At 47.0% G+C, this 10,345-nt stretch overlaps 1 protein-coding gene across 5 annotated transcripts; it reads right to left on the minus strand.

Moving 5' to 3' along the window:
* Positions 1-794: 794 nt before the first annotated feature.
* Positions 795-8,496, minus strand: LOC109736155 (mitogen-activated protein kinase kinase 3). 5 transcript variants are annotated; one of them, XM_073500122.1, is made up of 10 exons: positions 8,331-8,471; positions 8,097-8,240; positions 7,674-7,925; positions 7,098-7,316; positions 6,864-7,001; positions 6,571-6,738; positions 6,120-6,233; positions 5,607-5,690; positions 1,677-1,768; positions 795-1,476 (listed from the first exon to the last, which is right to left on the minus strand). In XM_073500122.1, the coding sequence occupies exons 2-10, from the start codon at positions 8,217-8,219 to the stop codon at positions 1,113-1,115; spliced, it is 1,554 nt and encodes a 517-aa protein (XP_073356223.1). In that variant the 5' UTR covers positions 8,220-8,240; positions 8,331-8,471; the 3' UTR covers positions 795-1,112. The 5 variants fall into 5 exon arrangements, with proteins under 5 accessions (XP_073356223.1, XP_020150970.1, XP_073356222.1 ...); XM_020295381.3 differs by having other exon boundaries at positions 5,607-5,714; XM_073500121.1 differs by having other exon boundaries at positions 5,607-5,714; positions 8,097-8,496.
* Between the last annotated feature and the right edge of the window lie 1,849 nt (positions 8,497-10,345).

The raw sequence follows: 10,345 nt of genomic DNA on the forward strand, positions 1-10,345 counted from the left end.
GTACACGTGCACGTCCAACGTGCGGATGGTGTCCATTTTTTGTTAACGGGTCCAAAATAAAGCATCCCGGTCCATTTCAGGTTGAGAGTAATAAAACAAGCCGAGATGTAAAAGACTTGTTTTTAGGTGTTAGATTTGTGTTGCGTCGAGTCATGGTTATAAGTTGGTTAGGCTGCAGCTCGAGGACAAGCTGCATGTCCAGGTGGGGTGTAGTGTTAGAGTACGTAATGGGCCTAATGGGGCTGGGCTGGCGGTATAGCCTGTTAGTCTTAGGGTTAATTAGAGATAAGGGTCGCTTGCTTAGGGGTCAAGTAAGTCTTGCTTGAGAGTCAAGTAAACCTCTTTATATAAAGAGAGGAGATGTATCAATCTAATCAAGCAAGAATTAAGAAGGAAATCCCTTCCCTCTTGCCTGGCCGTGGGCAAAAAGGCCCCCGGCCGGCCCTCTCGCGCCCTCCTTCAAGCATCGCCATAACATAGCATTTTGTCACATCGGATGCAGCGTTAGTTGTCGTTGCTTGCAAAATTGTCGCGACATTTTACGTAAATGTCGCCGATTGCAACATCTAGCCGTGCCGCTTGTAGCAAAACAACTACGCCCCTCCGTTTCAAAATAGATGACTCAACTTTATACTAACTTTATACTAAAGTTGGGTCATCTATTTTGGAACAGAGGGAGTAGCTGTTTGGCTGATTTGATTGATAATTTAATAAGGATGATAGTACACCAAATGCGGAGGCTGGGTTACACGCTCCTTTTCGTAAGGAAAATAGAAAGAAAAAACACTGTAGCATAACATGGAATTTGCTTCATAGCATGGGAAAGCTTTTCCCCGTCATTTTACAAGCGTAAATGTCTCCCCGTCATTAAACTTACAAGCATAAATGCTGAATGCAGAGAGGCAATAACCGATGTTTTCAGTTCATTGTAGACTCTGTTGAACCTCAATTGAATAAATTCCAATACCTCAATGTCGATATGCTAGAAGATTATTTTCTTCAGCATCAAATGGAAAGACAACATGCATGATAGATCAGTTCAGCAAATGCACGGCAGTAAAAAGCACAAAAATCATCATATGTAATGACCGCATGCAAGAAGGCGAATGACTTCATGATACGCCAATGTGCAATTCTTGCCTTGATATCACATAGCATCCCATGGCAGTCCCTGGCTCCATGAAAAAATCTTCCTGGAAATGGCCTGCCTGCTTGCTGAGAATGTCGGGAGAGAGTTCGACGATGCTTAGCATCCCTTCAGCACAAAACCCATCTGCGCACACGAGGAACTCGTTCCCCATAATGAATGATCCAGAAACTCGAACACTCATCCCTTCTTCCCCATGTGCACGGCAGTAAACCTTCTCCATCACACGGCCAATCTTTTCGCAACGGCTGTTACCTTTTAGCATTTCCCTTATTCTTGACAAAGTATCGAATATGTCGCTCTTACCGACATGTGTTTCCCCTGAGAAACTAGAATAAAAATATCATGTCAATAAGTCTCCACAGTTCATGTACAATTAACAGGAAAGAAAGTTCAATTATAGTTCCGGAGCCAAGCATAATAAAGACATGCGATCCAAGCAGTGGAAACTAAGGTATTTTGCACAACTGGAAAATACAGTAAGGGATTTGTTACTACGAGAGAAACGTAGCCCAAGATATTCCTCTACCTGAAAGTAGAATCTTGTCCATAGAATGACTTCATGTGACGCCATTGGTCATCACCACCGTCAAAGATCAGGTAGTAATGTACAGCAAGCATCTGCGATAAACATAACAATGGCCGTAAGTCGTGTAGATGAGTAGAGTAGTTGACTTAACTAATGCTACCAAACTATATATCTCTGGCTAATGTATAGAGTAAACATGCACTCAGACATCTGCCTATGATTCAAGCAACAAGCAAGGAACTTACCTTTGAGTACTAATATACGGAAAAGAAATACCCTTCCTTCAAAACTAAGGGTATCAAAGGCAGATCACATATTCAATATCAAGTGAGTACATGGTTTGCCTGTAGTCAGGAAACAGCATTTCGTATCAAAAGGTTATACTCTTAGATGAAGAGGCCTACATTCTTTTTTCAGAAAGTACTTGATCTTTTACTACACATACATCAATGAACATAAGGTTCATAACTTCAAAAAAGGGCAGCCCAGTGCATGTAGCTCCTGCTTGCGCAGGGTCCCAACATCAAAGTAAGTACATGGTTTGCCTGTAGTCAGGAAACAGCATTTCGGTATCAAAAGGTTATACTCTTAGATGAAGAGGCCTACATTCTTTTTTCAGAAAGTACTTTATCTTTTACTACATATAGATCAATGAATGTAAGGTTCACAACTTCAAAAAAAGGCAGCCCGGTGCATGTAGCTCTTGCTTGCGCAGGGTCTGGGGAAGGGTCCGACCACTTTGGGTCTATTGTACGCAGCCTTTCCCTACATTTCTGCAAGAGGCTGTTTCCAGGACTTGAACCCGTGACCTCATGGTCACAAGGCAGCAGCTTTGCCACTGCGCCAAGGCTCCTTTCGGGTTCCGATGTGCTCCAGCGCGGGAGCAGACCTGTGGCTATACCTGGCCATGGAAGCCCGGCCCGGCCCGACCCGGCCCAGCCCGACGCTGCTCCCGGGCCAGGCTCGGGCCTAGATTTTGAGCCCGATGGCCGGGCCGGGCCGGGCCCGGGCCCGTCGTTTTTGCACTTTTCTGAAGGTCGGGCCGGGCCGGCCCGGAGCCCGACGGGCTTTTACGTGTTTGGGCCGGGCTCAGGCCCAAAAAACAGGCCCGATGGCCGGGCCGGGCCAGGCCCGGGCCTGGGTTTTTTGCGTCGGGCTTGGCTAGGCCCAGCCCGGCCCGAGGTATGGCCAGGTATACCTGTGGCTCGTGCAGGAGCACACCTCCTTTTTTTTTCTTCTCTCTTTTCCGGTTTGGATGTGCTCCATCGTGGAGAGCACACTTCTGCTGCCCGTGGGAGCAGTTTAAATGTGGTACTCACGCTGAGGTGAGGGTGGCCTATGGCTGCAGCTTATAAAGAGCCAAACACCTGCAGGGCCATCCTCTCCTGGCTTGTGACCGTTGGGAGGGATCTCAGTTCTGAAAATCCCTCCAGTCGATCAAGCATGAGATTCACTTGGGTGTCAGTTTCTCCATAGGCATGGCTGACGATGGATCCCAGCGGCATGGCGCTGCGGAGTTTCGGCGACGGGCGCGGCCGGATGGATACGTGCAGGATGGTGGCGCTGTCTGGCGTCGATGGCAGGCCTGACAAGGTCGGTGTGTCAGTACCTGCTCTGGAGATTGACCAGTGGAAGACGGTGGCGGCGGCTTCTGAGAGTGCGCCGGACCGGTGTGTGACACAGTCCCAATATGTGGCTGGGCTGGGGCATCCGGCTTTAGATGTTAGGCTTTGTTGCGATGTCTGTTTGGTATTCGGCTCGGATATTCGGTTCATCAAGGGCATAGGAGTAGAGACAGGTGTTGCCAAGATGGTGGCTTCAGGCTTACTGATGTATTATTTTGTAAGGTCTTTGTGAATAATTAATATAGTGGCTGCATGCATCTCCCAGATGCATAGGCCGGGGGTGTATCCTCCTTTTCAAAAAAAAAATCAGTTTCTCCATAGGCGATGGAGAGGGTGCCCTCTTTTGGCTCGACCCCTGGCTCGGTAGGACCACGTTGCGTGCCGAATTCCCGGGCCATTTCGTGATTTGCTCGGATCCGGTGCTCTTGGTAGCCTCGGCAGCCCATAATGGGAATTGGGATATCCCGTTCCAACGAACATTCGGCCAAAGGAAACCTTAGCCTAGACCAAGTTGTGGACGGCTCTTCTGTCATCGCTGTTGAGGTCCCCTGGCGTCGTGTCTTCGCACATCACCTCCTCGGCGCTCTTCTCTGCCGGGTTGGCATACCGTGCCCTCTATTGTGCGCCAGACTCTTGTGTGGACCTCCCACTTGTGAAAACCTCCGCTGTCTATGAAGATCAAAATCTTTGTTTGGCAGCTGCTATGTAATCGCCTCCCATCGGGTGTGGAGGTGGCAAAGCGGCATGGGCCGGGTGATGGCCTTAGCCTTCTTTGCGTGGTTCCCAAATCCGGGACCCACATTTTCTTCTCTCGTCCCGCTGCCTCCTTATGGAACTTTGTCCGTGAGGCTCTAGGGCTTGAGTGGCAGGCGCCGGACCTGAGCGAGTTCCTGGAGGCTCAGACCAAACATACCGGTAGGAGGAGGCGCCCCTTCTGGTTAGTGTTTGCAGTGATTACCTGGACCCAATGGACTGTACGTGACAAGATGGTTATCAAGCGAGTCTTCTTGCAGTGTGCTTCTGACTCTGTTTAAAATTTTGGCCTTCTTGCAGCAGTGGTACCTGCTTTGTAGGCAGCGGACAGGGACCGGCTAGAATGGCATGATTGATGATCTTCTGGTGGCAGCCCGCCAACTCGCTTCGCGCCCTATCCGTTGATCTTTTAACTCTCCGGAGTCTTGTGTCGCCTTCTCTTTTTTGCTTTTGGGCTTATTTGAGCCCCAGCAGACCTTCTATTTACTTTCCTGCACTTTAACTACTTGTGTGGAAATGGTGGTTGCTTTATCTATAAAGCGGGGTGAAAGACTATTTCAAGAGTGGTTGGAGGTGAAGAGAGCAGCGGCGTAAGCGGCTATAGCTGAGGTGAGCGGCCACGTGAGCATGGCGGGCGCATTCATATTCAAGGGGAGAAACATTTAGGGCCGAGTATATTCAAGCGAAACAGTAAGTGACCTGGCAGTGGCAAAGTTCCTGTAAATTCGTCCCACTCCATGAATAGCAAAACCACAAAGCACGTTTTTCCCTGCTCCAATTTATTTTTCTGAGATATACTTGTGGCCATAGTTTAAAAAACTGAACCGAAGATCGAACCGGTGAGCCTGTTGGTTCAGGTTTTCGTCAGTTGGACCGCCGGTTCACCGGTTCATTCGTCGGGTTTTTACCATAAAATAATATACGTTTAGTAGACAATGGCCAAATAAAACAGTGTTAAACAATGGTCAAATAAAATTACTTCCCTATAATAGACAACAAAGTAGCACGACCGAGTTGGTTACTGGGCCATGAGCACGCAATGCCTACTACTCACACATCCTAGGATTGAATCCCGCTTCTCCCAAATTCTACATTAAACATTTTCCTGGTTTTTTCCGGTTCAAAGGCCTGGTTTATTCGTCGTTTTTTTTCCAGAAAACCGGCCGGCTTGACTGGTTTTCTCTGGTCCAATTGCAGAACCGTCTTATTAGCTTAAAAAACCGCCGACGCCGCCGGTTCCAGTTTTTTTCGGTCCGACCGCTGGCCCGGTCTGGTTTTTTAAACTATGCTTGTGGCAACCGAAATCCTCAACGAGGTCTAAAATTTTAACATGAATATTTTGAATCCCGGATAGCAAGAAACCAGATTAAAAAGATTGAAACAACTGCAGTAAGAGTCAGTTTATTTGCTGAATTGTTGGAATGTTCTATTGTCTAAGCATAGCTAACATCATTGTATGTGAACTTGGAGAACATCAGGTTCATTTTCCTGCCATATGGAAAGGCAGCAGAACAGGAAAAATATAAGCTAACGAAGGCTATTAGGAACTCACATGTGCTATCTGTGATAATCTTTCCGCTGGATCATGAACACTTTTGTTGTACTCTGCCAAGTCCACACCAGGTCCCTCGTATTTCTTGATGAAGGAATGAGACAAAAGCTACAAGATGTTTAGTATGTGATTCAAATAAGATTTTTTTAATTTCAGAGAGCAAAATAAACCCCATTTCGTCTTTGTTGCAAATAACCTATTTAAGTAGTTAGTTGACAATGGATAATTTGCAAAACAATTCAACATATGAGACCACTTTTTTGCAATTATCACCTCAGAATTGTGTGTGTGTGTGTGTGTGTGTGTGTGTGATTAATACACCTTAGACCGCTAATCTGTATCCATCAGACATTACTCTCAGATAGTGTCGCAAAACCCTATACTGCATCATAAAGTTTATCACTCCCCGCAATAAATAAATAAATAAATAAAGATTATCACAAGATTTACGCAGTCGGAAACCCTCCTACCGTTTCTTTTGAAAAACATTAATTGTACTAGACGTCACTTTACCTGATCACATGTTGGTCTTGCATCAGCATCTTTCTGCAAGCAAGCATCGATGAACGAGCAAAACTCTTCTGAATGCATATGTTGCGGTGGTGTTGGCGATGGATCTTCCAATATCTGCAAGACTGCAACACAGTAAGGTGGGAAAGGAGGATTGCATTATACATCAATAATATAATACTCACAAGAGGAACTACCGAACTAGTATTGCATTATTGTCAGACCATTCATGTTGGAAAGCAGAAATGAAATAGAAGTTCTAAATCCAGTAGAAATTCGGAAACAGATGTAGAACGCCTATGAAAAACAAGCCAAATTCCGAAAACAGCTTTACTCAACAATATACCAACAGATACACATAAATGAGATCATGATATTTTCCATAAATAAGATGATCACGAAAGGCAGTAGAAAATTATACAAATGAACACTGCTTGACCACCAACCACCTCACCTGCAGCATGAGGTCGGCCTCGCCCCCATTTACATCATATGGGTATCTTCCAGTTGCACACTCCAATGCTGTTAGTCCAAGGCTCCAGATATCAGCAGCATATGAGTAATTTTCGTTCCGAATTCTCTCAGGAGACATATATGTGACACTGCCCAGGAAGGTAGCACACTGGAAGACAATTACTACACATATATACTGCTTATTCAATCTAGATACTCAGATGTCCACTTAATACTATTTTAGAACAGCTTGCTGTTGCTAAGAGAAGTTTCGGTCACCAAGAAATAGCATACCATGGTAACTGAATCATGCAATCCAGAAGATACACCAAAGTCTGTAATTTTCGTATCACCCTTTAGATTTAGCAGCAAATTTGCTGGCTTTATATCTCTGTGAACTAAACGCCTCACTTCATGCAAGTAGCGCAGAGCCTAATAAATTAACACAGACCAACTAGTCATTTAAAGTTCACAGGCCTGATTTGAATAGAGCTAACATCAGAACTTATGGAGGCAAGAGACACGTACTAGCAACACTTTCTGTAGCATATGTGAAAGAACTGGTTCTGTTATGAATTTCTTGACCCTGATAATATCTGCTAATGAACCACCATCCATATACTCAAGAGCAAAGTATATTTCTCCAGAGTCCGGGGTATAAAAAACTCCTTGGAATTCAACTAAACCTGGATAACAAGATGCTGCTGATAACGTTCTAATCTCATTAAGAATTTGTTGTCTCTTTTCCTGTAATATATACCAGAGAATACGTTATAATAAATATAAAGAGAAGAAGCTTGGTCCAAACAAAGTCTATAGTACTTGCTGCATTTCCGGTTCTACTTGCTGCAGCTTGGTTCAAACAATTTCCAACTAATACTGGAGTACTATGCGCAAAAAAAAAAAAAAAAACTAATACTGGAGTACTATAGGCATTAAATGGAGAACAAGCGATGAATTTGACACTTGTAGTTAGTTCCATATGAAAGTTAATTAAAAGAAAAAGGAAAAAAAAGGGGGGGTATCCATAGATTTTGTTTCATGTAAGGGGAACATAGAGATGTCAGCTTATGGCATATGGACTATAAAAAGTTTTGCACTCACCTTGTCAAAAATGTTGATTTTCTTGAGTGCCAAAACTCGATGGACTGGTACATAAATAGCTCTATGGACAACGCTGCTTGCACCGTTACCAACAGAATCAAAAATATGCATATCATGACAAGAACATCGATATGCCTTATCTGTAGCATAGTCCCCATCTGGTCTGGTTGTTCGTTTATGGAAGCCAAGCTTACTGATGTTATATTCATCAGAGGACCTACTCAATAAATTGACAGTTCCACCATCCAAAACCTTTACAAAAGTAAGATTAAAATATGAGCATCATATGTATTTTTATAGCAGGCTTAAGAAAAAAACATACTATGAGCAACATAAGCAAGGAATTTTGTTGGTTGAACAGAATGAAGATAAACATAGATCTCAGCGAACTGACCAAACGGCTGAAACGAAGAGAGTGGTTACCTCGCAGTCGTCAGAGCTGGAGTCGTCGGACGTCCCGTCGGCGGCGGGGGGCGGCACAACATTGCCATCGGCGTCGAAGAAGATGGGCTGCAGCCTCCGCTTCAGCTCCTCCAGTCCAGCCATTACAGCCAAACAAGGCTAAGCCTAAGAGGAGAAGGGTGAGGGAGAGGGCGCAGAGAAAACAGAGTGAGGCTTTGATTTCGCTTCCGTTTGCCACGACGGGAAGGGACGCACATGCTTTCCTCCGTCGCCAGTGCAATAGTCCCAGATTTGAGAGATGGCCTGAGGCGGCGCAGGTAGGTCGGCAAGTCGTGAATCCAGCGACAAGGAAGTGCCGGCGCCTCCTCTTGTCTTGTCTCATTTGCTGTCTTCCCGATAACAAGGGATGGAGATGGAGGCCACTCCCGCTATACGACGACCTGTGGTCAATTAGTCTAGGGAAACGATGCGTTCCACTTCCACCCCAGCGCCCGTGACCAAAAGGATGGTAAAAATTAAGATTTAATTCAAATACAGTACTACAGAAAGAGCTAGGGTAATTTGCCACAAATGCCCGTGCGTTGTAACGGGAGAAGAATGGTTCATATGAATCTGTCGGATCAAGTACCATGTCGTCGGATGAGTGTCGCTGGTGTTAAAAAAGCATGGATCATTTGATGATGATATGAGTTATGATTTCAAGTAAATTGATCTATCTGAACAACTAACTTTTGATTGTTAATTCATTCTTTAGATTAATTGTTCATTCTTGAAATTTAAAAATGAAACAGGAAAAAGCAGCAATATGAATAATAATTGTAGCAAGGCTGTAGTACACCCCGTCCTCCGCGTCCCTCTCTGAGGCGACTCGGGGGAACCCTAGTTCCCTCTGCCATCGGCCCTCCTCCTCCCTCCCTCCCCCCTCGCCGTCGCCGAGGGACACAGCCGGGCAAAGCCCGGGCAGTGCCGGCGGCGGCTGGGCCTCTCCCTGGCGCGTCTCTCTCTCTCTCCCCTGGCGGCGGCACGAGTTCTTCCGGCGGCGGCTTGGCGGCGTGGCGCGGCGGAGCTCTGGCTATGACTCGGTCCTACGGCGGGGTGGAGGGCAGGGCACCGTCCAGTGGTGCTGCCTCCGCGGCGGCTGCGGCTTGGGGCCCTTGACCCCGATCCGATCTGGATCTGGTGGTGCTTGGGTCTGGGCCATGGCGGCTGGCGAGGCGTGGTGTTCGTCGGGGCTTGTCGGCCTCTATGCACCATGGGGGTGCCGGCGGCGACGCGTGCCCGGCGTGGTGACGCTGGTAGAGGTGGTGGTCATCTTCTTCGTCAGAGATGGCCGGCCAGAGGCTTGGTGATCGGATCTCGAGATCCATCATCTAGTTCCGGCTGCGAGTAGGGGAGACATGGTTGCCGGTGAAAACCGAGCGGACGGCAGGCGATGGCGGTGTTCTCGCCGTTACCTTGATGGAGGCATCGTCGTGTAACTACTGTCGACCCACTCGTGTTGCTCCGGGGGAAACCCTAGGATCTGGTGTTCCAGATCGGACAATGGCGGCACTGCGGTGTCGTTTCTCTCTTGGGAGCATCGTTTGTGGAGCAGCGCTAGAAGTCAGAGGCAGGAAGTGGAGCGGTTTCGTCTTCCACGGAGCTTCGGTGGAGATGTCAAGTCATGTCTGACCGCCAGGTGCTACGCTTTGTCATGCCTGGTCGGCAGGTGCTACGCACGACAGATCTTCCAAGGACTTCAAGCCGTGTCGGCTGATGGTACTTGGCAGCATGGCGCCGAGGTGTATGAGTGGCGACCGCGACGTGCTCAGCTGTTTGCGCGCAGGGAGGATGTGCCATTGGGCGCCGTGGTGGCGTCGACGATAGCTAGACCGAGCAAGGTTGATGCACCAGCACAGTTCTGAAGATGGAGCGGTGGCAGTTGGCGGTGGCGACCTCTGAGAGCACGCCGGACGAGTGTGTGCCCCAGACCCGGCAAGTGGCTAGGTTGGGGTCTCAGGTCTTAGATGTTAGACTTGACTGCGAGGTCTGTGGTATTAGGCCCGGACTATCAGCATCCCTTTATCAACAGATGTTGCTTAGACGGTGGCTTCAGACTTACTGTTGTATCTCTTTGTAAGGACTTGTATGAATAATTAATAAAGTGGTTGCATGCATTGTCCAGATGCAGAGGCCGGAGGTCTTCCTCCATTTCTAAAAAAGCAAGCAAACTAACCTCAAAACAATCGAGAGGAGTAATAGTTGCAGCAAGCATGATCTGTTCATTTTTT

This window comes from Aegilops tauschii, chromosome 5 (genome assembly GCF_002575655.3).
Source record: "Aegilops tauschii subsp. strangulata cultivar AL8/78 chromosome 5, Aet v6.0, whole genome shotgun sequence".
NCBI lineage: Eukaryota > Viridiplantae > Streptophyta > Magnoliopsida > Poales > Poaceae > Aegilops > Aegilops tauschii.